We start from the raw sequence: 27,359 nt of genomic DNA, 5'->3' as shown, positions 1-27,359 counted from the left end.
TACGTGGTGCACCTTCTGTTCCCTCCACCCCCAAACCAGGGCTGCTGACTCCGGAGGTTCGCCTCCCCCCCAGCAGCAGCCCCACAGCCTTCGGTCCAAACGTCCGTCCATCCACCAGTACAGGGTGAGCCACGTCGGGTCTCGCTTTCAGCCACACTAACTCACGTGTGGTCGGTCGGCCTGTGGCTGAGCCAAAAAGTTCCTGGGTTGTTTCTTCAATTTGCGTCGAGCCCAACACCTCGCGATAGCAGGTAGTTTGCAAGGGGACGACAACGCCTCTCGAACTTCCCGCCGTCGAGACGAAATCACCCACCACATCATGTTTCGCACACGGCTGAGGATACCCCGCCAGGGCCTGTCCCTAGGCCTGCGTACGACGGTCAACGCCCGGAGGAGCCTGCACCAGGTCCCCTCGCTGCCGCACGACTACTCTCAGGGCGTCCCGAACCTCATGAGCCCCGGCGGATTTGCGATCGCGTGGACGGATTACATGTCCTTGATGGTGGAGAAGCTCAATAACCTGACGACGGGTAGGTTTCCTGCTGCTGCAGTCTTCCTCTGCGCCATGACTCTGCTCTTCTATCTGAAAGGGCTGCGCGGAGCCGCACCTCTATTACCTGAAGCACCAGCTGACCGCATGCTCGTCTGCAGGCACGGATCTCGAGGACAAAGATACCAAGTCGATCGCGCTTCTCACCGCTCGCGAACCGAGCCAGGCACCCATCTTCAACTACGCGTCCATGGCGCACAACAACCACTTCTTCTTCCAGGGCATCTCGCCGACAGGCACCCCGATGCCCGATGCCCTGCGCGAGGAACTCGAGGCTTCCTTCTCCTCCCTCGAGACGCTGCGCCGCGAATTTGTCCTCACCGCCTCGGCCATGTTCGGTCCGGGCTTCCTGTGGCTCGTCAAGGCCGGCCCCGGCGACTACCGCCTCCTGCCCACCTACCTCGCGGGTTCGCCCTATCCCGGCGCCCACTGGCGCGCCCAGCCCTCCGACATGAACACGGTCGGCCACGAGGGCACCGCCCGCGGCTACTTCAAAGACCAGGCCTTCGGTGCCCGGCGGCGGAGCAGCGACCTGCCCCCTGGCGGCATCGAACTGGAGCCTCTCCTATGTCTCAACACGTGGGAGCACGCCTGGCTGCTCGATTGGGGCGTCGGCGCCGGCGGCAGCGGCGGCAAGATGGCCTTTGCCGAAGCTTGGTGGGAGCTTATTGACTGGGAAAAGGTGGCGCACAAGTCGGGTGTGCGAAGGCCAGAATTCAAGTCCGCGTCATCGTAGTGAGGCTGGCAGGGTCGTAAGGAGTCGGCCGGATGAAGAACATAGTGCTGATGCAGCACCAGGGGCATGCGCTCTCTGCAATGCCTTGTAACATTACTGTCTGAAAATAGCCAGAAAATTGCACAGGACAACGAGCGGGACTGGTAAGACCAGAACCTCTTCTTTCCACCTCGAACCGTGTTCGCTCTACCTTGGGGATGGCCAGCTTTCTCCCGGCTGTCAGTTGTCACATCATGCTTGTCGAGCTACGAAGCAGCGGCCGGGCGGTTCAGCTCCATCGATCAAACCGGTGAAACAAAGCATGGTCGCCAAATACAAAGCAGCATAGGATTGACCATACGGCAACATCACATTCAGTGTCTTGGCATGCAAGCAGGCGCATTTGAAGTTCCTTATTCATTGAAGTACTGCATCGAAGATTCGCATAAAAGTAAAATGGTATCCTAGTCGTAGGTGCCTTGAACAAAACAAAGAAACATTTGCTCGTGCCACATGCCCCATACTAATCGTTTTGTTTGGCTTCCTCATGAGCTACATAATCAACATCAAAATGACCGGTGTTGGCAGTAAAGAAACCCTGCATGTCTGGAGTGGGTAGTGAGAGATGTGTCGCTGTGGAGCGAACTGCATGTATCGACAAACCAGAATGGTGTTGGCATGGCGATGCCAGATATGTAACAGATATATCGCTCGTTGAGCGCTTGAAAGAGGCGTATTTGCGCTTATTTAGATCATATTTCCATTGACGCTGATTTCAAAGCCATCACCCTTTTGCTTGAGAGCTTTAGCCAGCATCAGTTCCCGCATCCAGTCGATGCGATCGTCCCGGTTCTTGACGGCAAAATGATGAGTCTTTCCCGTGCCATTGACGCCCTCGGAAGGGGAGCGATTGGGCGGGTGGAGGGAGCTGTCCCGCTTCCGGAGGCGTGCGCCGGGCTCTTTCTCCTGGGGGACGAGCTGAAAGCAAAATGACGCAATGGGATCACTCTTCTCCCGGTTATGGGAAACGCGCATCGCCTTGAATGCGGCACCAAGCTTGGATGTGGAGGCAAGGCTGGAACAGGCGATGGCGTAGTCGTCAATATCGACATACTCAAGCGTCCGGCCGACCTCGGTCACATCCTTGTGCATGTTCAGCCGGGTGCCTTTGAGAGTAAAATAGCCATCCTGCCACTCGTTTCGAAGCAAACGCGTCTTGCGTTTCTTCATTGGGCCCTGGAAGGTGACTCCATTTCTCGCTTCGACTGGTGCGATAGTGTCACTAGATCGAAGACTCGAGGAGGGCGGGATTGTATGTTCAAAAGATGTGCGTTCAGCAGGAGACCACGGGTAGTCAAAGCGTGGAGGTGCCCGGGCGTGCTGTTGCGGAAGCCTCGACGGTGCCTGAGGTGACGTGTTTTTGGATCCTGGAGCTGGCCTGAGCTCGTTGACCGAGGGCAGAATTGGGAAGGAAGGCCGCCTTGCCGAAGCGCGGGACTGTGATCGTGCCAGAGGCATGGTGTCTGGCATGGTTGGCCGGTATCCCATGTCCGGTGGAACAGACTGTGACGCATCGCGAGCGATGGGTCCTGCTGGCACCGCTGTGAGCGGAGCATCAAGCTCTGAGAAAGGGCTTGCCAGTCGATATGGGTTCCTGGGAGTTTCAAGATCGGGCGACAGGGGATCGGCTTTCGCCATGCGGTAGGGCAAGAAATCCTGTGTCTGTCGACGCTTGGGCTGTGCCTCCTGCGGCTCGGTTGGGGGAGGGACTGTGGCCGCTCGCGGAGGCTGTCTTTGCGGGAGTGAGTCGGCTGGGATGGAAAGCTTAGGCAAGCGACGGAGGCCACGATGTGCTGGCTTCGCAGCCGGCACCAACTCAAACGGAGGCGTAGGGGGAACCTCATCCATGGCGTCTTTCTCCTGCTGATGCTGAAAGCTGAGGAACTGGCGAACATTGTCTTGGGCATCTCGGGCCTGCAGGTTGCGGAGCGTAGCTTCCTGTAAGTATTGTAGTGGAGGTAGGCCGCCGGGTCCTAGGACATCCGAAGATGCAACGACGGATGGTACTGCGTCAGAGACGGGGCGGTGAACCTCGTTGGGGTCGATGGCCTTCGCCGTGTCCGGATTGCCAGCATCTCCGAAGATCAAGACAGTTCCTCCTGCACCAATGTCGACGTGCGGGTTTGCCTTGCGAAACTCTGCGATTGCACGCTGCTGGCGTCTCCATTTCGAACAGTTCTCGCCTTTGGAGCAGTGATGCGGCTTTGGAATGACTTGCTCGATGCCAATTATTGAGACTGACTCCATCGGTGTTATGACATCGTCAGCTGAGTGCTTGCGGCGCTGTCTTCGTCTGCTGCTCTGGTGCCTCCTTAGTCCATCGTCGCTGGTCTTCCTCGTCTGTTTGGTCTCCTTTCTTGCCTCGCGACTTGGTGCATCCTCGATGGGGGTGGCAGGCCGCGGCGATGTGGGACGACTGTCTCGCAAAGCCTGAATCTGGTGCCATACTCTCGTGCGAATACCGAAAGACTGTATATCCAGCTCCCGTAGGTCTTCGAACTTGAGGGTGATAAGAATCGCTCCGTTTATGTCGTTCTCGATGAACCTATCAGCAACGGAGGCCTCAACGCCAGCGTTGAGCATGGACTGTGCCACCATCTCAGGGCTCCATGACGCAAGTGTGGAAGCATCAAGTTCCTCGTTTGCATACTGGAAAGGGCTACTCCGTCGAGGCGGCGGCGGGCGCTCCAGGAAGTCCGCAACCCCGCGTGTTACCTTTGGCGTCAATGGCGACAAGGTCAAGATTGCTTCCTCTTCCAGGAACGACGGATCTGTTGAGCTGCGGAATAAATGAGGGCCACGCGGACCTTGAATCGTCTTCAAGGCGGCCTCGTTGTAGGGATCCGGTCCCTGACTCGACCTCGGAGTCGGCACTTCATCGTATGTCGATACTGTGGTGAAACTCGGCTGCCCAGACTGCAGAGGGACACATGTGAGATTTGCTAGTCTGCAGAGAGGAACCTTTCCCACTGAGGGTCAGTATGATACATACCGACTGCAGGCTCACTCTCGGCGAGTTATCCTCCGCCTCGGTCAGAAGCTCCTCATCCCAATCGGTATCAACGAACTCTGTTGCTACTGATGTCGGGCGTGGAGCTTGTCTCTCGTCTTTGAAACTGAAGAAGGTGTCCCTCGTGGGCCTCTGTCGCATCTCCTGGTAGAGCTGACGCTCTCCAGTGTGGTAGTATGCCTGTTCCTGGGGTGTCTTGTCAGCGAGGATGAAGTCTGACCAAGTCGTGCTGGAGCCCTACCATGTGGGCTTCACACTTCGTCCCACTCAAACCCGCATGGAGCTGAGGCTGCGAATGTTGTGCTGCTCTTCACAGTAAGCTCCAGTGGGGATAAGTCGACAGCCCAGAGCGCGGAAGTCCGTTGCCGGCAGTTTATGTCTATATTGCAAGTTGTTCAACCAAGAGGTGGTTCAGTGATAGACGTGCCGTGAAACAACGAAATATAGACAAAGGGAATCGTGGAAACTGGACAGGTACAAGAAGGCCAACGTAAATGCCAAAACGCGGGAGGAGTTGTAATGGAGAGGTCGGTGGGTGGCTAGGCTTTGATATGCGTTGGGTGGCCTAAACAGCACAGCTGGGTCGCTCAGGATACCTTCCGGCGGCATGGGAGAGAGGCCCCGGTGTGACAGGGAACAGGCACAGAGACCAACGCTGCAGAAGCGCCGGCGCGGTGCGAATCACAGTGAGCGATCCATGACAGAGAGACTGGGAGGAGAACCGGGAATAGATGGGTGTCCATGACTGTGCCGGCGGCCGCTCCAAGACGTCTTCACAGGACATGACAAGCCGCTGCAGAGAAGGCCCATCCAGTGGGTATCCGGCCGTCGCCAAACAGGCCCGGGCCAGCGCGAACCTCCTGTGGGAGCGACTGGACGAGGGCTGCAGGGCGCTCAGAGCGCCTGCAGCGTGCCCTCGCGCTGGGTTCATGATAGGTAGGTTCCCGTGGTCGGTGTGGCACTCTGCTGTTCGGCAAGCAGGGTAGAGCAGGCGGGCTGCACCAGCCATTAGTGTCCGGGCGACGAATCGCAGAGTTGCGGCCGCCTCACCATACCAAATATAGCGACCTTCTAAGCGCCGTGATGCGCCGTGATGCGCCGTGCAGACAAACGGTCAGAGATGCCCAACCTCTCGACTGGTTTTTCGCCTGACCCTTGTTAAGAGGCTGCAGATGCGAGGACAAGGGTCTGTGGTCTGGCAAGGTGCCTCGTGGACCGGCCGGCTGCGCACTGATGCGCGATGCAGGCAGGGCCGACTCGGCACTGCACCGCTGCGCGCGCGAGGAATCAAGGTGTGCGCGGTGAAGGCACATGGAGCCAGGCTTGCTTGTTGCATCCAGACTTCCAGAGCATCCGAACGATGACGATGGGGTGGAGAGGAGGCGCCCCGGGCAACAAACATGAGGGTCCTTTGACTGCTTTGGGTGCCCTCACAAAAGGATGAACATGAAGCGGGGTAGCAACGAGCCGGTCTGTATCTCCTGAGTAGCGGTAACACTCCTTCCGTACTAACTTAATGTCTAGATCAGGCAAGCAGCATGGCGGTCTCCCGGAAGGCACGACCAGAAACCGCGAATGGGTGTTCGCAGTTGGCGTTACCCGACTCTGCTGTGGTACGATTGTTATGCGCCAGCGAAGCAGGAACGTGCACTCGCACCTGCCGTCGTGATCTGTGTAAGCCGCACTGCGGTTCCCCTTGACTCGGCCCCGCTCACTGTGTGCCATCCACCAGTTCACAAGCCGTGAATGCAGGATACGGGAACAATAATCATCGCCAGCGGGACCTTGCTTACAGTACTCGCCTACACGTCTGTCGGCTCGTCTGTGTCGTCGTCAACTCATCAGATTTGGCCTCCGGGACAGGTCGGTAGGATTTGCAAGTCCGCACGTCGAGATTGTCGTCCAGGTGGGCCGCGCCATGAGCGGGGAAAGACCTGGACCCTGGGCAGTTTTTCGCTTGCACTCCCTTGTCCGAGAGCCGTTGCGCCACCCAGCCATCGGAGCACGGTACACCCGCAGGTCACGGTGGCCGTGAGTGATCAAGTTACACAGCGGGACAAGCCCGGGTCCACCCCAGCGAAGTCGGGCCTCAACTTCTGGTGGTCGTTTTGTGTGGCCTAGAACGGCGCGCTGGTCGGCTAGGGCATGAAGCGGCGTCGTCGTCGTCGGAGTGGCTGGATGCGAGGTATGATGTGCCATGGCAAGATGGGCATCGTCTGTCGAAAACCAGGTTCGTCTTCACCCGCTTGTACCGCTCCGTCCGCCGACGTGCTGCAGCTCATTCTTGCCTGCGCAGCCGACGGGCCACTCCGCCCCCTGCTAGAGGACTTTCGTCGACAGCCCTCTGCAGTAGGGGGGCGATGTGATATCCCTTCCCCCCTTCCAGCACGCGGATGCGGTTTCCATTCTTCCCATCACAAATGGATCTCGCTAGCTTCTCCGCATTCTAGACGGTGGGCGCCGCACCAAGGGCAATGCACTATGGGCAACGGACCGAAAGATTCCCACCAACACAGCTCACGCAAAGGAGTGGCATGTTGGAGAGCCAATCGTCCTCCAAAAGCCTGGCTGGCGGGAGGCTTGTGGCAGCGACGGGCGAGCTAGTGGGACGGTCCGGTTCTCAAAACTTCCAGCCCGTGGGTGTGATCAAAGAGGGCTGACCAAAGCCAGACCATCAACAGTTACTCTTCATCTCGCCAAGGAAGATGGCTGGCAGTAGGTGTCGAGAGCAGAGCGCACGTCCAAGCCATCACGGTCGACTGGCTTGCGAGAGTGTTGAAAGGGGGGGGTGGCCGGCCAGCCAGCCAGCCGCATCACCACGAGATGATGTGCTTGCTGGGAGTCATGGTCTCGGGTGCTGGCATCGTTGTCACAACGTGACCCGGAAACCTCGGGTGCACATGACTTACACGGATTATCACGCAGGCTAGATCGGCGAGGGGGTCAGGTCCTCCTCACAAAGATCCCTGGCCAGACGAGATCGAGCTTGGCGGCTTACACAGCGGGGGGGCCTGACGGGTGCAAGTGGAAACGACGCTCGGCGGTCATCGACGGCGGCAAGCTTCCTTCTCGCCCTCGCTTTACTTCCTCGAGAATGCGTTTGTACGCTTGGGCAAACACCCCAGCAAGACAAACTGACGATGAGTGTTGCCGAATACTTACCCTGCATCGCGACAAGGGACGATCTGCTTGCCAGGCTTACCCCGGCCACCTGGGGCCCCACAGCGACACACACTGTGCCTTTGTTCGCCAGTGGCAAACAAGAACCGGTCTTGAATCGTCCAAAAAGGGTGTGTGGGGGGGCACGGAAGGTGTGGGCATATGTCGGCGATATCGCGAATCCGTCGACGCGCACGGTGTCGGAAGCATCACCATTGACCAAGTCCCGGCTCCCTTGAGCCCCCCAACGCAAGTTCTACTCAGCGCGCCCCAGCTGATCGCCTAGCCAGTCCTGCGGCCGTATCGCACTCGCACTCTTGTTGCGCATCATCTGGGGTCTGATGGCCGACATGGAACTTCAGACGAATGGCATGCGCGAACAAGGACAAACAGGCCCGGGCCTAATTCGCTCCCGGCAGCCAATCCCCAGCATTACCAACCTGCCTGGCTTTGAGGGCGTGCTGCGTGCACCGCAGTCCGTCTTATTTGACATGTCCAGTTCTTGTCGTGTCTGTCGAGTTCCTGGCTCGACGGTCCAGTCACCCCCGCAGATTGTCAATTTACCCTGGACCCAATTGTGGCTCTCCGGTGCATCTTGTGCCGTCGATTGGCCGGCGGCACAGTCGAGGGCGTAACCCAATCCTTGCGGGTGTCAACTTACAATTGGTACATACGTAAATGCAACCATGGACCTGCGTGCGCGCTATTACTAGTACTACTTCCACGCACGGATCAGTTCTTCCGCTCATATCAGGGTCTTTGCTTTTTCGTATGTACATACTACGGCCCTGCACACGGTGGCGTGCGTCGCTCCCGTGGCCGAATCCAGTCCCCCCCGCCACCAGAATTGATGCTTTGCATCTCCCACACGAACGCGGGTTAGAGGTTGGCCCGACCCAGTACACTACACTGCCCTACCCTCGCAAGCCCTCGCAGCACATGCCGTCAAAGAGCTGTAACTGGCCCCCTTCTATGACGATCATGATCGACCCGTCTCAACACGCACTAGCACGCCATGCATTGTGCAACAGGGTCAACCTCGTAACCCTTGGAGCGCACGGCTCAACGCAGCACGCCCGTGAAGCTGCTGCGCATGTGTCGCCCGAGGTTCCGGAGCTCGGAACCGTCTTCGCCAACGGCATTGCTGGGCGTGGCAGCGCTGTCGGTAGGTAACATTGTAGGTGTTGTTGGTCCAAAGTCGTATCGTGTTCCATGATACACGCTGCCGTGCAAGGCGTCTCGATTCCCCTGGAGTATCAAGAGCCGGAGAAACCCAGCGCTGGTCGGATCAGCTCACCCATGGCCTGATGAATAACTAATGCGCAACCACAAAGCCGACATCACAGACCGGCCATGCCCGACAAGTGCTGAGGCAGGGATTGCGATTTCGCGGGACATGACAGGGCCCCCCCCTTGGGCCGCACCATGGAACTAACGCTTTCGAAGTCTTCCCCGTCCGACATGATCCACTGTTTCTTTCGACCGATCAGGGGTTCAACGTCGGCGTCGGCTGTTGTTCCTGACGGTCCACCTGTTATCTGGACGATCAATCATTTGAGGAGGTGCGGCCACAATCCTCGAGAGCCGTGAGAAGGATGAATCGACCTCGTCAAAGAAAAGGTTTAGAGCACATTGGCCCGTCCGCCGGGGAGACGGGGCAGAGTTCCTGTCAGTGCTCACATGCTCCGACTCGAATGCGGCCCGTTCTTTGTTGTGGTGTGCTGGTGCGCTTACTGACAGACTTACTGACAGACCAGTGCTTCTCATCCGCCGAAGCGGGATGTGTGGAGGAGTGAGTGAGGAGAAACATACGAGGCTATCGACTACCCGATTCAGCCAAGGTCAAGCCACGCAGACTTCCTTCGAAGGTGATAATGGTGGGGAGGGATATGGCTAACAACAACCCATGTATGCGCAATGCAGTGGCCGCCAGCCAACAATGCTGACAATAGGAAGTGAATCTTTAGCGACACAGTCTGGGGTTGGCCAAGAAAGGTATCACCATCTGCAAACCTTCTCGGGCGTCGGAGAGATGAAGATGATACTTTTTAATCGCAGTGGAGCCAATGGGGCTGCCCGCGATTCTCCGTTCGTACTGTGCCGAGCAGTCAGTCATGCAGGACCGTCTCCAGTGAGGGGCAGCGGAACCAAGGGGTGTGTGTGTCTGTGCCCCAGCTTGCCCAAGACGGCATCTGATGGCGGGGAGCAGCCCAAGAGCCCGCCGAGGTGGATTGTGACCGTTGCGCCTTGTATGAACGAACGTATGCACAAAACTCCAGGCTTGCAACTTGCGGTTCTGGACGGGGCTTGGCTTTCCTCATGTGCAACCTCCGTGTCATCAAGTGGCGCACCCTTCACGAACAAGAGAAGCTTGCATGATCTGGCTACTAACCAGAGATGTCTTGCGCGGGATGACACCGTCTCGTGGCTAATAAAGCTCCGGTGAACGTGGCTGGGGCGGGGTTGCCGGTGCAGCCTCCTCGGTGCCAGCATCCGTTGGGAGGGGGAAATCAACCTGGAGCTCGAGGAGGTGGGTATGTTGATAGATGTTCTCGTGTTGTTCGCGTCCCCTCTTGGCCCCCGATGCGCAAGTTTCCTGGGAGCAAACGCTGCGGAGTGAGGGGGCTCTTTAGCGAACTGACCTGCTGGGTCAGGGAGCTTGTTTGCCATCGATGGATCCATTGCAGCAGCAGCAGCAGCAGTAGCATATCGCGGCACAACCAATGCATCATATTTAAATCGCTGTTCTATAGGGTAGGTAAGTGATGTTGCTCCCCCCCCTCCGCCCCCTTCTGGCGGTGTGTGCGGTCATGGTGAGATGTGTCGATCCTGAGTACGCAAGGAGAATAAGGACGGGACTTGTGCCGGTCTCCCTCTGTTCCGGGAAATGCGCGTGCATGCCTCAAGTCGGGCGGCTAATTTGGCCCGGTAGTATCAGTGAATGTGGGTTAAATCAAAAATAGCACCGTGAGGGGGAGAGACAGAGAGAGAGAGAGAGACATTTGTCGCCGTGTTGGCGCCCGCCGAGTGTTGTGAGCGGTATGGCGGGCGGGCGGGGGGGGGGGGGGGGGGGGGACACATGCGAGCGCTTACAGCGGTGGCTGACAAAAACGGGAACTTGACGGACGGATGACGACAGTCGGCGGTTGCGCGCCAAAATTAGCCCTTGCTCCAGCCAAAAAACGTGGAAGAGGGGCTAATTCCACGGCTTGTGCAACAGCGACAGCAGCGTTCGCATGCTGGATGGATGGACGGCTGGATGGAAAGATGTTGTTTCCGTTGAGTGTTTGCCAAGCGATGCAGGGCCGTGACGAAGCAGCTGCACAGATCTCAGTCCGCTTTGGACATCCCAGCGACTGTGTTGACGACTTCGTACAGCGGCCTGTGATGCGTGCGCGCCTGCCTCCGCTGCGCACCAACAACGCCTCGTTCTCCGGTCAACGTCCATGCCACACCTCCCCCTCCCCTCCTCCCCTCTTTCTTCACTGCGGCAAAAGGTGCTGTCGGACGGCATTCGAGCAGACCAGCGCGAGAAACGCTTTGGCCCACGGCTGCTCCCCAAGTCCGCACCTCCCCCCCCGCCTCCGCTCGAGTCGAGGCCGTCCGTCCAGTCCCACGGCAGCTCGCGCCGTCCATTGGCCCAGTCCTGAAGGGTAACCCCTGTCTAGCATCATGCAAGCAAGAGCCAATCTTGATCGTCAGCGGCCCTCCCGCCTGAACCATGACCCCTGTCCTCGCCCAGCGCTAGAATCGGTTGGTCCCGCGGCCGCTGCCGCTTGAGCACGGGTCAAGGTCTCGTCAGAGTCGTCACGGGCGTATCCTGGTCTCGTCACATCCCAGAGTCCAATCAGCGCCTCTCGCAGACGGCCCCACTGGACGCTAGGGCCGTGGCTCGAGAGGCTGCCGCCACGGGAGCAACCCCCATCTCGACCGCAACCCTTCCTGGCTGGCTCTTCGTTCGCCCTTGTCCCTTCAAGCCCGACTCGACTTGACTTGGCCGGGCTTCCTGTGTCACCGCGGGCCGCCGGGGCACCGCTGCAGGTGCTGGCATGGGAATCCCAAGGGCGATCGTTCCCATCGGCTGTTGTTCTGCTTCTCCCCGGCCACCACCCTTGCTTGCGTTTTCTCTCTGTCTCTCTGTCTCTTGCTCTCTCAGTCGCTCGTCACCCCGTGAGACCGCTTCCTTGTCTCTGTCCTACGGTATACGAACTCTCGACGATGAAGAACCGTGGGCGTTCCGCGGATGAGCGAGTGATGCTCGACAGCGCCAAGAACTCGGGTCAGACTGTGTGAGCAAACGCCATAACTCGTGTGAACCAGGCGCCCGGCCTCAACCATCTCAGGATGCAACCGCCGCACGGGCGCGGCTCCCTCTGCTGATTCATATTGGGTATGATCTTGTTGGTTGTCGGGTTTGGATTCAAAAGAGATCTGCGAACTATCATGAGCATTGAACGCGTCGAGAGGCCATGCCTGCAGGACACTGCCTCGTCAATGCTTCGTTCTCTTCCGCAGCCGCAACCGCTCGAACGCAAAGCGGGCCCAAGATTTGAGAATGATGAGGCATTTACAAATGCAAGGCTACCCGTGTATGGCGAAACCCTGCAACAAGGCTTGCTGCGGCAGCGCGATGGGTTCTGCTTTGGCTTGCAGCTGGTTTCCGTTGTGCCGTCCGGTCGAACTGGGATATCTTGGGGAGTCGTCCCATGTGAGCTCGATGAGGAGTCTTGGGGTGCGGCAGGAAGCAGCTCCAGTGCCCGTCGGCGAGTTCCCCTCACGCGACGATGGTGTGGTGTATGGTGGAGGCTGCATACCCGGCCTTGCACACCGAGGCAAGAGCAGCAGCTTGCATGCATAGTTTCTGCAAGAGTGCTGCCCCGTGCCGCAGGGAGGCTGGCTGCACCCTGACTGCTTGTGCCGGTTCGCGGGGGCGGCGGCTGGCCGATAGCTTGGGGGGGGGGGCTGCTTGCTTCAGCCAGCACTCACTCGGGTGGGTTCAAGACAGAGCGCGAGCACGTTCGCCGGCGCAATGCCTGCCTTTTCTCAGCATTGCAAGTCCATTCCAGGTAAGGTAGCGAGAAAGAGATACGTGGGTATGGGCGTTTGTTGAAGCGCTGTGACAGGCGTCACGGAAGGCTGGTAGTCTACCTACCTATGCGGGGCCGCCCGGGTCCCTTTGCTCCTCTGACTGTGCTCCTCGTCGGGTCGGAGGAGAGGTAGAAGGGTGACGCACATTTAGTCATTGATCAGCAGAGAAGCTGGCAACGGCGGATGGAGCTCGTGCATCGTGGAGGGGTGACATTCGACGGGCGGGTGAGGTGCACGACTTGCCCCTTTGGTTAGGCCCCCCCTTCAGCGGCCTGCAGCGTCCCCAAAGCCTCTGTCTGCATGGGGCGGGCCAGAGCAGATGGCCCCCCCCCGCCCATTGGTCTCTCTAAGCGCAGTCGTTGTGCTCGGAGGCGTCGTGCTTCTCAGTCGGTGTTAGTGCCTGGGTCAAAAATAGCATCAGGGCTTCATCTCGGATCGCGGACAGACAAGCCATCCATCCAACGCGCTCCAACACCATGAGCGAGGTCTTGCGAAGAGCGGCCATGATATAAGTCTTTGGCCTCCAGCCGCCGGCCTGGAATTTAACCCTCTTTTCTTTCGATGTAGAAGGTGAGAAGATCCAAGTGTCGTCCAAGGTTTCCCTTTTTTTTTTTTCTTTTATCCCTCTTTTCCCTCTCCCTCCTGGGGGCGCCGTCCTCTCTCGTCCCCCGTCCGCCTCCTCCCACTCGCCCTAACAAACGTTGACATTTTTCCTCCCGTGACGAGCAAGCCGGCCTTGCTTGGAACCAGTCATTCCTTGACGTCTTGTGTTTGCGAGTGCGCCTCTTCATCTTGTTGTGTTTAATAACGACGCGAGCGTCGCCGCCAGTCAGCTGCAGCGACTCGAGTCGAGTGGCTGGCCACGAACCCCCGACTAATTCGATAATTCAACAACTACCGCGCTTGGCTGGACCGCCGCCCTCTTGAGAGAAGGAAGAGAGAGCCAGCCAGGAGCCCACCCCTCTTTGCTCGCGGACGATCGACCTTGGGGCCACGCACTTACTTGTTGGACCCTGGCCTCGTTTGTCGACCTTGTCTCTCGCCCGTCCCGCTTTTGGCTGCCTGCCCGCCCTCCTGTCCGCCCGCCCCCCTTGGCACCGTGCGGTCTTGAATATCTCACACGGAGGTACCTGGGCAACCCCACCCCTCCCCCCCCTGTCTGTCGCTCTCTCTGCCTGCCTTGTCGGCAAGAGCAACACCACCACCTCCTCGGCGCAGGTACTCCGTACAAATGCCTACCGCGCCCCCCGACCATCGCAAGAGCTCGATGCGAGCTCCCGGAAGCGCCGTCAACATGGCCGCGACGCAGTCTGCAAAGGCCAAGGCGGCCGTCAAGTCCGGCAATGGAAACGCAAAGGCAAAGACCCAAATGCACCGCCGGTCGCGCACAGGTTCGTTGCCTCCCACTTACACGCGGCCCGCCCACTTACACGCACTTGCGGTGTGTGCGGACGCATCTGCGTTCGACGACGGACGGGCTTTCCTTCCGTCTCCAATGGCCACGATTCCCGCTGACTTTGGCATGTTGTGTTTTCTAGGCTGCTTTACTTGCAGATTAAGACGAAAGAAGTGCGACGAGGGCACCCCCATGTGCACGGCATGCAAGCACCTCGGCCTGCAGTGCGAGTACAAGCGTCCCATGTGGTGGAGCAACAACGATGCGCGCCGCCGCCACAAGGAGGACATCAAGAACATCATCAAGCGCAAGAAGCTCGCGGAGAAGTCGTCGAACCCCATCCAGACTTCGGTCTGCACTCCGCCGGGCCTCACACACTCTCTGCCGACCTCGGCCACCTTCACGGACCCCATGGACCGCACCAGGTCTGCTTCCATCGACTCGCACTTCTCGGCTGGCTTCAACTTCAACAGCCCGCCCAATGGCGTCGACTACGGCGTGTACACGACACAAATCCACTCCGACTTCATTCTCAATGGCTACTCGCCATACGAGATCGACGTCAAGACGGAGAGACAGATGTTCGTCAATGACGTTCCCACACTCAAGGAGTCCCACGTCTCAACTTTTAGTACATACCACACTCCGCCGCCCCCCGGAACCGTCCTGCCAGCCGGCCCGCTGGAGGGTGCTTGGACCGAACACATCCACCACGAGAGGAAGGAGTCGCTGTCCGAGGAGGCTCTAAATGTCAACTTCTTTGACTTTTCCCACGGCCCCCACGACAGCACCGGGCAGATCCGCATTGAGCTGGAGGAGCACGACCAGCGCCTATTGGAGCACTTCATCCAGTTCGTGCTGCCAACAATCTTCCCCATTCTCGAGTCGAACCAACACGGCTCCGTTGGATCCGACCTGATCCTTCCCGCGCTTCAGTCCAACAGCGTCTACCTGCACTGCTGCCTCAGCATCGCGGCCCAGCACCTCAAGACACATGCCAATGTCTCGGGCGATGAAATTGACAATGACATCATGCGCCACCGCTATGCCACCATCTTCTCGCTGTGCGAGGCGCTCAAGCGTGACGAGAACCACCAGCAGATCCTCGAGGCCACCCTGGGGCTCATCTTCTTCCAATGCATCGTCGGTCGCTTTGACGATGGCCTGCTGGACATTGCCTGGCACCAGCACTTTCAAGCTGCAATTAGCCTCGTCCAGAAGCTGGAGCTGCCTCGTCTGGTCTCGGATGCCGCCAACGAGATGATGCGGACACCATTCAACATGACCCTCACTGGGTGGATTGACATCCTCGGCGCCACCATGCAGGGTACTGCCCCCACGTTTGCACACACCTACCGCGAGAAGCATCTCTCGCCCAACAATCACCATCTAGGTCTGCGCGAGCTGATGGGCTGCGAGGACCGCGTCATGTATCTCATCTCGGAGATTGCCTGCCTCGAGTCGCTAAAGCGTGACAATATGGATGACTTTGCTCTGTGCCAGCACGTTTCGGCACTTGGGGAGCAGATCAACCATCTTGAGGCTGGAGATACCTGCCCTAAAAACCCTTTCAATGCCAACGGCAGCCTGTCTCCAAAGCAGCTCTCCAAGAACATTACCAACGCGTTCCGCCTTGCTGCGCGCATCTACCTCTGCAGCCTGGTCCCTGGCTTCAGCCCCAGTCAACCCTCTCCAATGGGCTTGGTTGACAAGTTGACGACCGCGCTCCAGCACATTCCCTCCGGGCCCGAGGGATTTGACCGCAGCTTGGTTTGGGTCTATCTGATTGGTGGCTCCATCAGTCTCCCAAACAGCAACTTCCGAGTACTGTTCGAGGATCGGATCGCCCAGCTTGGCCAACAGTCTACGTGTGGCTCTTTTGGCCGCATGGTCACGGTTCTTCGCGAGGTGTGGATGCGGAACGACACACTCTCGCAGGCCAGCACCCCCGGCTCCTCGGGGTCGGATGCGGGGCCGCCACACATCCACTGGCGGGATGTCATGCAGATGAATGGGTGGGACTTTCTGCTCATATAGAGACCTCAGTCGTGCCCTTAGCCTGCTTGGCTCTTCTTCAACAGCTGGTCTTTGAAGGAAGCGAGCGGCCTGTCTCGACCAGAGGTCTCTATGGATAGGCTGTCCTCCCTTCTCATGATTGCATAGTGCGACTCGCATCTGAAGACGAAGCAGGCTCTGTCGTCGTCTCTGAGGAGGCAGGGTGCCTCGTTGCCTTTTTGTTTCATCTTCGTTTTTTTTTATATTTTCTTCCAGGTTTTCCCCATACCTTTCTCATGGCATTGATCTGCCACATATACCCTCTGGTACGGGATTTCATAGAGGACGCCGCGAGGCACGCACACCAGGAGTGAGACGACACAAACAGGGAGAGAAGCGACACTTGGGAAGTCTTCTCGACACTTGGACACTTGGGGGAGGGGGCTGGACTCTGGGTAAACGAGGGGGCGTGGGAAAGGGGGGGGGGGGGTAAAGACGTCAAGCGGGGCTGGGCTGTTGGATGATGAACGACGGCGTCTTTTGGCATTGGGTTTCTCATCATGGTGTATGTACCATCCGGTTTTGGAGGAGCCGTTCTGGCGTCGGTGGTCGGTCTGCATGTGGGGTGCTGTTCTACAGCCCCCTCACCACTCGCTATCATTAGCGGAGATACCAGGGCGTGAAGGGGACGAGGTGCGTGGGGGGACGCATAGAGGAACGGGCAAGGAAAGCCAGCTGCGGTTGAGCATGCCGGCAACGAGGAATATGTGGAACGGACGGTGCTTTACAAAAGCTCAGGATAGCTCAATAGGGTCAGGGCCACTTGATCCCAGGCTTCTTTTCACTCTAATGCAACTGGGCTCGCGAACTTGATTGGAAAAAGCACATGCTACAAAGCCAGACAGCATCTTAATTGCTGGTGCTTTTCTGTGTCAAATGTCGGCACGGATAACACCCAATGGAAAATAGGTGACATGCCAGTCTTTCGGGTCGTACATGGCGGATGGATGGTCACTCGATGGGGTGGGTATTGGGACATTTGGCGGTGTCGCCGGGGGGGGGGGGGTGGGTTGTTTGATTGACAACTCTCTTGGGCTTGCTGCTGGCCTTGCACAGATCATGCCACCATCGCCAGCCCCGGGGTCGGGTCAGGTCTGCTGAGTAACTTACGGCTCTCAGTTGTGTGTGTGTGCTCGCGGTTGGTCGTCGTCGCCGCCAACCCTGTCAATGTTCCAACTTCTTTCGCCCCGATGCCTGTACTGTACTGTACTGTACTGTACTGCACGCACCCAGGCATCGCTTCTATTCGCCCGAATGCGAATGTCATATGTATGCTCAGTAGTGCACATAACAGAGTCACCTCTGTCTCCTCCGGGCAGCCAGCAGCTGTTGGGTCTGCGAGAACCAACGTGTGATAGGTACGTACCAGCCCCTCTGGCTTTCTTCATTTGTAGTATGCACATGCAGATTACGGTACAATGTACTTTGTACGTTTTCTGTGCCAGTTTTACCGGGCGTAAGGCGGGCGGAATGGGGAAATCTGCGAGAGCCTCCGGCGGTGGCGTAAGCAGTCGCAGCAGATATTGCCTGGCCATGGCGTCAAGGGCCACCGTGTGTCACATGTGATGGCGAGATAGAAACTACAGAAGAAAAACCAATGGCAGCTCCCACGTCTTCCTGGTTCATCATGTGCTGCTCCCAGAGGGAGGGAGGGGATAAAAGCCATGTTTGCGGGGCCAAGATTCTGCAACTCTACCAAAGTACTGTACAACAAACAGGCCAACACTGCGAGATCGGATCGGGTGGCTGACGATGATGATGCCCCCGACCCCCACGCAGAACTGGGGCTGCCGCTGATGACAACTTATTCCATCTGGGGCTGAGATAGGGAGAAGCCGCGAGACCGGAGCAGTACTGCAGTAGTACGTGGTGACTTAGTATGCAAGCCGTGGTGGATGACGATCGAGAACGCGAGACTTGGGCTGTGTAGATGGGAGTTGGGCCACGGAGATCAGATTTGCTTCCATGGTCACGGGAGCGAACTACGCACCAGGAGAGGGGGACACAGCGTCAGACTCCGCGGTTGTGCTGCAGCAAGGCGGTTTCGCCGGTCGTGGCCAGTGTCTGATGATGCGTCGGACAGTGCAAGTGAACTGTGGTCGTTGGGGCGGCGGCTGTCGGTTGGTGGCGGGGGAGGGGCGTGTGAGTCGTAAAGCCGCCTCGTCGAGTGCATGCTGTACGTGTCTCTCACTGGGCGGCCAAGATATGTGTTGCCTGGCTACGTAGGTAGGTATCTGCGCTGAGTGAGTGAGTGAACGAGCGGCCTCCCTCGAGCATCAGGCGCACACCGCGAGCGGCAGACAGGGACCATCGAGGTCTGCTGGTCTGGCACCTGCTGTGGCGGTGATGCGGCGGCCCAACCAGACTGGCGACCCGTGGGGGCGAGAACACCACGACGACCCTGTTCTCAAGGTCCTGCCTGCCTGCCGGCCGGTAGCCATCTCTGCCCGCCAGCTGATGCGCGAGTATGCATCTGAGCATCCGGCTGGCCGGCCGCAGGGACATGGGCATGGATGGGCCCAGTCTCGGTGGCCGTGCGCGGACGCAGTCTGCATCGAAAACCCGACCTTTTGAGCTGGGTCGCCCCCGGGCCGACGCGGGCGGCGGCGGCGGCGGTCGGGGCTGCTGCACAGTAATTTGCCGTGCGCACGCATGCATTTCTGCTGCGACATGGGGGTAGGGGCATGGGGGAAGCCGAACGGCAGATGAAGGGGAGACCCATGAGCCTTGCCTGTGGCTGTTGGGGGCTGGGACGTCATCATGTCTGATGGCTTGACGGGCCTGTTGGGCGATTGGGCGACAGACGACGACGATGGCATGGCCAGCCAGCCGGGACAGTCATTTCAGCTGCACTGGGGGAAGCAAACGATCCGTGCAGAAGGCGATGGGCGGAAAGCTGGGGAAACAATTGATTGCTGCGCTTGGGGAGGGAAGCAAGGCAAAGCAAAGCAGGGGAATTGATCAACGGGGCGTCGGCCAGGGTCCGCCTGTGGACGGACATCAGTCAGTCGACTATAACTGGTGTAAGCAGCTGCGAGGTTGGTCTCGTGATTGCTGGCGGCGAATAGGAATGGTGAGGGGAGGAGCCTTGGCGCAAGTCACCAGGGAAGGAGCAAACTCGTCTACCTATGCAAAGGCATGCAGATTGGGGCACGATGGACATTGTCTATCAGGGTTAAGCACCGCCAAACGCGGCGCTGTAATGCTGAAAGGCTTGGTTGGATATGGGATCTTTGGGGGGGAGGGGCGGGTGCCAAGCACGTTGTGAGGCGAGACAGCATTGGCGCACGCGCCGGCCACGGGGGTAATGAGGCGGACGGGACGGGACGACTTGAAAACGCCTCGCTCGTCGCCACTGATGACGACCGACGATGACGACGAGGAGGAGGATGAGAACGAGTGGTGCGGACTCGTCCGTGGTGGCCGATCAGTGCAGCCATGGGCCTCTCTCTCTCACAGTGGCCTACACCCTCTCTTCCTGTCTTGTACGGCTTGCATACTTGCATGACTGCTTGCGGCAAGAAACGTGAGCTTGTCAAATCAGAACCGACATACCAAGTACTGTACCCGGAGCCACTTGCCCTAGTGCTACCGAGTAAACCGCACCGGACGACGCTGAGGGCGTGGTGCCCAAGGCCTCAGAGTGTCGAGTGGCTGGGACGTTGTATTCGATGGTGGCTGAGCCACGGCCGGAGACGGTCGAGTACCTTGCTGACGCACCAGAAACTTGGAAGGGCATCGCGGATACCCGGGGTAGTAGTTCAAGGCCTCGGGCAGCTGTGCAGGCGGTTCTTTCGTGGAAAAAGTTGGGTTGTTTCGCAGGCTGTGTCCTTCCAAATGTGACCTCACCGTGTTAGTGGCGTGTAGCACGAAGAATTGGAGGCCTGGCGGTTGAGAAACATGGAGACTCAAACCAGCCAATCCCTCCTTCCCAGTGGAGGGGGCTCTTGCCGTAAAAGGCTTCACCAGCAACCCAGCTTGGGAAGCGCCCTGGAAGCTCCAACCGGCCGTCGTCGCCCAATCACGGCCCCGCGCCGCGCTCTCCCTGGCGCGCGTCTGGTCCTGCGACAACACCAGCGCGACGGTAGGCCTCTAAGCGCTTGCCCTTATTTCTTCAACCTCACCTCCTGTCCACTCGCCAGGCTCGCCTTGAGCGCCAGCGCGTCTCAGAAGACGCGCACACGTCCCTTGTTCGGTCGACAGAGCCCGCTTGCGTCCGAGCCCCTCGCCCGCGCCTTGCTTGCATCGTCATCGTCGGTCGGTCGGCCTGTCCTGTGGCCTCGTCCAGCGCCTCCCGCAACAACGTGACAAAGAACCCAAGGTTTCCAAGGGGTTCCAGCCCAGGTCCTGTTCCCTAAGCTATTCGGGCACCGCCTGTCTCGCCCGCTGTCTACCAGTCGTCGTCGGGTTCTGAGACGGCACTTGGCATGTCGGGCGCCAGCTTCCGTCGTCCATCCTCCTGTCGAGTGACATCGTGGCCCTGTCGGCGGCCGACTGAGTGGCCTCCATCGCCCCCCTAGCAACCTGAGCAGGGACGACGTTCGCGCCGCATGTGGCAGGGGAGCTGGGGGCCGCCTGGGCGACTGGTTCGCGCCGACGAGATGGAGAGGCAATCATCGTTTATCCCGGGACAGGACATAGCGAGGCCGTGCCATTGTCGGCGCCTGTGGAGAGAGATGGCTGGCGGCAAAGCTTCCTAGGCAGAAACGGCACGCAGTCGTAGGACGGATGATGCAAAAGTCGCAAGAGCGGCTCCGGACCGCATCATGAACCATCTGACTGTGTGTGCTCTACCGCATAGCGTCCCATTTTCCTTTGTCTTCCTCGCCATAGTCTTCTTTGTTTCCACCTGACTTCCCCCTTTGTTCCGCTCCGCTCCATCCACAGCGACTGTGCATGCTTTCATCCATACCATCTCTCGTTTTGTCCAACGACGATTGTCTCTTGCCTTTGGCATCTCTGACTCCCTCACGCGACCGGCCTCTTGTTGCTCTAATCCGCGCCTCGATTGCTGCGCTTCAAGTTTTAACCAACATCAACCTGTATTTCGTGGCGCTTCATTGCACTACCGACCGTCGCGGCGGCCACACTCGTCAAACGAACTCATCGACGACTCAAAGCGCATATAGCATCGGGACCGCCCGTTACATACACGTACGGCGCCATGGCTCCTCCGCTCTCGCGGACCCTGCGTCATGTTCTGCTGGCCATGGTGGCGCCCGCCGCCGTGTCCGCCATGTCCGCCAGGCCGCCGTCAAGAATCTTCGGGCGCGACAACTTTTGCGCCTCCAACGGCCTTCAGCAGTGCTCCGCCGATCTCCCGTCCGAGTTCTGCTGCCCCAAAGGCAGCTCCTGCATGTCTCTTGCTGGACAAACTACCGTGCTCTGCTGCCCCCAGGACAGCAAGTGCGAGAAGATCCAGCCCATCACCTGCAACATTCGGGAACAGGACCCTCGGAAGAACCCCCAGGCACCCATCAAAACCACCCTCTTCGACGCGCCTCTGCAAAAGTGCGGCGCCGACTTGTGCTGCCCCTTTGGCTACACGTGCGCCACCAGCGGGAAAGAGTGTACCAAGGATGCGGACCAGACCACGCGGCCCAAGGCCTCTCAGTCAAGCTCAGCAGCAACTCCCAGCGCGACGATATCAAGCACGCCCGCGACGGCATCTACTGCGAATCCTCAAGCCACGAGGACCACTGGCGATCCTGCAGCGCCTGCTGCTACAACTACCAGTCCCAGCCAGCAAGAGCCGAGCTCCGACTCCGGTCCGGAGAAGACATCCATCATCGGCGGTGCCGTCGGCGGCTGCTTGGTATCACTCCTCATCATCACGGTCATCTTCTTATACTTTCGGCGCAGGCGTCAAGCGGCAAACTCCGAAAAGTCCGGGTTCTCGCGCAGCAATTCCAGCGGCTCTGGACCGTATGGCGCGGTAATATCTGCCCCTGTCCTTCACCCGGGGACGTATCGAAGCGACTTCCTCCGTGGAAGCCCTCCTCGGGAATTCCCCTCAACGCCTCGAACCCCCCCGCCATACAATAACAACCCTCGCGCTGGCCAGAACCCACCACGCATCTCCATACCCAACCCCTTCGACTCGCCTGACCCCTCCTCCGCACGCTCGCCGGCGCGGTCACCCATGTCGGCCACGTCCCACGACGACCGCAATGCCAAGCGTGGCCATGTAGGCGCCCGTCTCGCCCCGATCCGAGCCATGAGGGCCTCGGTGGCCAGGCACTCGCGCCGCCCGGACAGCATCTCGCGCGAGCCCAGCAGCGAGAGCATAAACGTCTTCGCGGACCCGACCACCGTGTCGAGCAAGGATCCGCGTGCCACCACATTCTCGGACATGATGGACCAGGCTGGGCTCGAGAAGGTACACAAGGGCAAGCCATACGTCGCCGGCACGACGCCTAGAATATGAAGCCAACAGGCCCGTCCGTCGTCCGGCGAGCGGCGATGCCGGCCTCACAGCAAGGCGCCTCGCTCGAAACATTCGCAAGTAGGCGAACCGTGGCCAACTTGCAGCTGTGCGCTGGACGTGTTTCCAAAGAAAGGCTACCCATAATTACTGTTACAACTTATTGCTATCTACAGCGCTGCGCCCATGAGTTGGGGGATTCGCTACCACTCTTCTTTGTCATCTCAACAATACAGGGACACAACACTTTTGTAAAGGTTCGGCGTGAGGCGTTTGAGCTCGTCACAGGGGAGACGCGGCGAATTCTCGATTGGTTCACGGGGCTGGGTTACCGCATCCCTTCTTTGCAAGCACTGGTATCTCGTACTAGCCGCGAGGTTAGAAGTAGTAGAAATCGCTAATCTAGAGAACATGGACTCCCTTTCTTTTCAGCCCCCCCTGTTCGAGAGAGCAGCGCTCAAGCTCCATAAACTGAAAAAAAAAGATGTGACTGTCGCTCAAGCGAGCGTATATATATATATGCCGCGCTGAATAGAGATGTAGTAGGCCATCATGTCCCACAGACGATGGATGGGCTTTAGCCAGTTTAACCGAAGCGCAAACAACGCAAAAACCAATATAACACAGCAAATGAAATCCTGCCTCAAAGATGTTGCGGCTCGAAGAAACAATCACGCGACATATCATCGCCAAACGCTATGCTGCATCCAAAACCAACGCACGCGGATAAAGCCATCATGGTCGGGAGCCAGGTCCAAATAACCTCAAAAAAACTGCGACAAAATCAGGTACCTCAGGGGTCCGAAGTGCAAACTCGGGGGATGAAGGGGCCACTACAGAAACAAGACTCTCCCACCTCACATTACGATGCACTTCTTTTCCTTGGGGCCAGACGGGAACGACACATCCGTCCACCCCGCACTGCTGGCGACCTCGTACACCGTTCCAGCATCTTTCCACCCTTTTTTATTTTTCTTCTTCTTGTTCTTCTCCCCGGTCCAGCCTTTCTTGCGTGCATCCTTCATGTTTCGCGCGGCACTCCGCTCTGCCCGGCTTGGTCGCCTGTTGATGATCGACGGACTGGCTCGAGAAGATGGCGGCCCAGACCGGAGCCACGCCGGTAGGACGCCCGGAGGCTTGGGCTGCGTAGCCTGGGGCTGCTGTGACTGGACGCTGGTATCATAGATAGGTTCGAGTCGTTGAATGGGTCGGGGGTTGACAAAATTGTTTTGTCGGGGGTGCCGTGGTATAGGCGCCAAGATTTGAGTTTCTCCTTGCCGGGTGGACGATCGCCTGTTGGGGGGATCGAACGCGCCAGTCACGCCTGTGGGCGTGCTGATAATCAGAGGCCGGTCGAACTCAGGCATTTGGATAGTCGAGTTGTCCGTCCAAGCATTGTGAGGATATTGCTGCTGCTGCTGCTGGTGTTGACCTTGCTGGCCCTTGGAGTCCCCATTGTCAGTGGGCATCAGGTGCGCTTGGGCAACGCCCGACAGGCGGCGCGGATTTCCCTGACTTATGCGCTTGTTCAAGCTTGCGAGCTGTCCTGAGCTGGGGGCAGGCGGGAGAGACGTGGCGAGATCATGGCCGGTGATGTTTGGCGGAGCTGTCAGCGGATGACCCCCTGCATTCAAATCCGTCAACTCATCCTCCGATCTTGGCGGATGGGGCCACGTCTGCGCATTTGGTAGGCGCCGCATCTGCGGCTCCACAGCGCTCACCGACGCGAGGCCGGAGAGTGGAGAGTTGGGAATGTGCAATTGAAGAACTGGTGCACTCTGTCGGGATGAGTTCTCGGTTCTCGTTGATGTTGACGGGGCGTTGATAGAGGTATTGGTAGACGGCACGCTCGATGACGGAACATGAAACGTCTCGGCCCGCGACGCCGGCAAGTCTGGCCCCAAGAGCCCCTGCGCCGCACTCGAACCTGGCCTCGAGACCTGTTGGTCGTCCGGCAGGCCTGGTTGCGGGAGCTGCGGGGAGCCTGGGGGTGACACATCGTAGATGTCGTCAGGATTCATGTGCACGGAGCGAAGAGAAGGGCTCGACCTCGTTCTCGACATGCCTTCGACTCGCAGGCGACTGGAGGTGACTTCGCTCGTCGTTTTGTGATGCGAGTGGCGTCGATGAGCACCATTCACATCGCTCCCCAGAGTCTGGGAATCCGGCATGTTTGCGTGTCCGCCGACAGGATGCGTGGACGGCGGCGCCGGTGGTACGTCGGCAGTCGACGACGGAAGCGGTGCGACATGGGGTCCGCGTAAGAATGCCGGCAGATCCACAGGGTCATCCTCCTGGTACGGAGGGGGCGGAGGCACCCAGTTATCGGCATCGCTCTCGTGAGGATGTTCGCCGCGCCCATCAGCGCGCCGGTACTCGATGGGCCGCCCATCGGCCGTTCGGGGGTTCAGTCTGCGGTTGACGGCGGCAGCAGTTGCCGCCCGTCGGAGTGTGGTGCCAGATCGGGGGCTCGCATGAGCGTAGGGCGCATCCAAAGCCTCTTGCTCCTCTATCGAGGCCGTCTCGCCTTCCTCTGTCGAACTGGCGGCGGTCTGTTTGCTAGAAGGGTTCTTGCCGATGGTTCGGGGTACTAGAGGATCATCGTCATCGTCATCTTGGGGTGCATGACGGCTAGGGGGAGGGGCGTCCTGTCCGGCACTCGTTGCCGCCCGAAGCAGTGCCATCCGGCCACCTCGCCTTTGGGCAACGGTCCTTCGCCGAACTATGGCCACTTCTGTTTCCATGTCGCGCTTCTCTTCCTCCAGGACCTCGGCGTCATCGGTTCCAACTTCGATTGTGATTTCCGTCTTGCAACCGTTGACGAGGCCGTAGTCAAAGTCTAGTAGGCAGATGCGGCCACCGTCCACAAAGTCAATATCCTCCTCATCGGTGACGAGCCTAGGGCCAGATACGCCTCGAGCTGCGACAACAAGTCGTTCCTTGCACGAGCTGGATGCGAAGTTCGCAACCCACTTGACAGTGCTGATGCCAGCCACTTCTGATATCTGGCGTCCGGAAACAAAGTTGTTTCGCAGCTTGTCACAGAGAACTTGCCACTGCGGTACTCTTTCACCGTCTCCCTCCTGGCCCCGGGTCGAGGCGTGACGGGATAAGCTGCTCTGAACACTGTTATGTCGCCCAAGCGCGGACGAGCCCGCAGATGATTCACTGGACGCGACGTCCGGCATGGCGTCCAGGTCGCCCGGCACACCATACACCCAAACCTCACTCCCTTGAAAACCCGCTGAAACGAGCTCCCCATAGTATGTCGAAGCCGGTAGCGTGCAGGGCAAGAGTTTGGACTGTGCGGCAGCCTTCGGGATCGGCCCCGTGAAGTAGGTTGTCCCGTTCCGCAGGTCGTCGAGCCGAACAGCACGGAACGTCTCAAAGCTGCGATCGTACGTAAACGTCCATTCCGCTTCCCCATGGCTGCCATCCTGCAGAAGAATAGCGTGGCTGCAGTCGCGGCTTGTGTTTGGGAAGAGGATTGACGTTGTCCACATGGCACTGAGATTGCTTTCGGCGAGCTGACTGCCAGGGTCGTAGTACGGTGCGGTCAAGACGACGGTGCTTGGAGAGGCTGAATGTATCGTTGTCCCTAGTATTTGGCTCCCGTCGTGGGAGAAGGCCAGGGCGTCAACGGCGTCACACTTGACGGCTCTCCTGTCAGTAGCCAAGGCGCCCTTGTGGAGTGAGGACACCTCGATCCCCCCATCGTACGCCGCGGCAAGGACAGTACCGCACGAGGAAATCGCAATCGTGCGCGGACTATTGTCGAGTATGATTGAGTGCTTGCGTCGCGGCGGCCTCGTGGTCAGGTCGTAGAGGTCAACCTGCATCTCGGTCGAGAGAACGGCGAGGAGGTTGGCATCGTCGGTGATGCAAGCCGAGACGGGGCGACGCAAAATACGGAGTTCCCGTTTTACTTGAATTCCTTCGCCTCGTACGTCGATGACATATATCCGAGAAGAGTTGTAGGCAAGCAAGTACGAGCCTTTGGGGGAGGCGCCGAATTGCATACCCTCGCCGCCGGGACATGAAGAGGAGCTAATGGAGTTTGACACAAGCTTGATGACTGTTTCGCAGGGCCGCAAATAGGCATCGAAGAGGCTTCGTTTGACTTCTCGCGCGAAAAGCCGTCGCAGAAGCGGGAGGTTTTGTTCGTTGGCGGCGGGCAGGTCATCGTGGCTCGACAGAAACGATGCGCAAAGAGCGAGATGGTGTCGGTAAAGATGGGGTCGCTGAGAGACAGCTCTCCACTTGCTGTTAAGAAGCAATAGCGAGGCGAAACCATTGGGGTCGGCAGAGAGGAATATCCTGTGGATAAATTGTGTCAGAGAACGTCTGCGCCGTCGCGGTGAGGGCCATGGGGGGATACCGCAGCAGGAGCAGCAGCACGTTCGAGCCCGGTTCGCCGCGGAAGGGGGGGGGCTTACTGTTCAATGATCTCGTCGGGCAGGCGGTGGAATGGTTCGACAGTGTCCGGGTCGCCGCAGATGGGCGTCTTCTCGATGCTGGAGCGTCGCGCCGCGCCGTCTGGCTCGACGGCCACGGGGTCGGCGTCCATGGCGCGGAGGCGACGCAATCACGGGGAGTGTGGCGGTGAGCGCTGTGACGAGGAGGGGGACATGTCCAGCCTTGCCTAGCGGATCGACCGAATAAGGCGCGCAGATAGAGGACGGCTCGGTCAGGCGTAGATGGATGCAAGCAGGATTCGAAGTCGCAACAGAGCGCGCGCGCGGGATGGCTTGAGGGTGATGAATACAATGGTGAAGTTGACGATGGGTGGATGTTCCTGCCCAGTGGAGCGGAGAGAGACGTGGCCGGGGAGGCGGAGCCTCAGTCTGGTTGGCTTGGGGCCGGGGGGCTGCTCCAATCGCCCCAAGGCGCCTGCGATAGCGC

General features: G+C 58.9%; 5 protein-coding genes across 5 annotated transcripts; 3 read left to right on the top strand and 2 right to left on the bottom strand.

Annotated features, from left to right (window-relative positions):
• Nucleotides 1-46: 46 nt before the first annotated feature.
• Nucleotides 47-1,717, top strand: JDV02_001207 (Superoxide dismutase). The gene is made up of 2 exons (XM_047982111.1): nucleotides 47-530; nucleotides 652-1,717. Exons 1-2 carry the CDS (start codon nucleotides 320-322, stop codon nucleotides 1,284-1,286), a joined length of 846 nt encoding a protein of 281 aa, XP_047838073.1. The 5' UTR covers nucleotides 47-319; the 3' UTR covers nucleotides 1,287-1,717.
• JDV02_001206 (uncharacterized protein) lies at nucleotides 1,664-6,429 on the bottom strand. Its single transcript, XM_047982110.1, has 3 exons — nucleotides 5,386-6,429; nucleotides 4,577-5,331; nucleotides 1,664-4,521 (listed from the first exon to the last, which is right to left on the bottom strand). The coding sequence occupies exon 3, from the start codon at nucleotides 3,921-3,923 to the stop codon at nucleotides 2,013-2,015; it is 1,911 nt and encodes a 636-aa protein (XP_047838072.1). The 5' UTR covers nucleotides 3,924-4,521; nucleotides 4,577-5,331; nucleotides 5,386-6,429; the 3' UTR covers nucleotides 1,664-2,012.
• A 6,621-nt stretch (nucleotides 6,430-13,050) lies between these two features.
• UME6 (DNA-binding transcriptional regulator ume6) lies at nucleotides 13,051-16,411 on the top strand. Its single transcript, XM_047982109.1, has one exon. The coding sequence runs from the start codon at nucleotides 13,814-13,816 to the stop codon at nucleotides 16,013-16,015; it is 2,202 nt and encodes a 733-aa protein (XP_047838071.1). The 5' UTR covers nucleotides 13,051-13,813; the 3' UTR covers nucleotides 16,016-16,411.
• A 3,631-nt stretch (nucleotides 16,412-20,042) lies between these two features.
• JDV02_001204 (uncharacterized protein) lies at nucleotides 20,043-22,872 on the top strand. Its single transcript, XM_047982108.1, has one exon. It carries the CDS (start codon nucleotides 21,198-21,200, stop codon nucleotides 22,458-22,460), a length of 1,263 nt encoding a protein of 420 aa, XP_047838070.1. The 5' UTR covers nucleotides 20,043-21,197; the 3' UTR covers nucleotides 22,461-22,872.
• A 17-nt stretch (nucleotides 22,873-22,889) lies between these two features.
• On the bottom strand, nucleotides 22,890-27,354 carry JDV02_001203 (uncharacterized protein). The gene is made up of 2 exons (XM_047982107.1): nucleotides 26,894-27,354; nucleotides 22,890-26,774 (listed from the first exon to the last, which is right to left on the bottom strand). Exons 1-2 carry the CDS (start codon nucleotides 27,022-27,024, stop codon nucleotides 23,315-23,317), a joined length of 3,591 nt encoding a protein of 1,196 aa, XP_047838069.1. The 5' UTR covers nucleotides 27,025-27,354; the 3' UTR covers nucleotides 22,890-23,314.
• Between the last annotated feature and the right edge of the window lie 5 nt (nucleotides 27,355-27,359).

This window comes from Purpureocillium takamizusanense, chromosome 1 (assembly GCF_022605165.1).
Source record: "Purpureocillium takamizusanense chromosome 1, complete sequence".
In the NCBI taxonomy this organism is placed as follows: Eukaryota; Fungi; Ascomycota; class Sordariomycetes; order Hypocreales; family Ophiocordycipitaceae; genus Purpureocillium; species Purpureocillium takamizusanense.
Note: the sequence above shows the minus strand (reverse complement) of the source record. Positions and strands in the feature narration are given on the sequence as shown.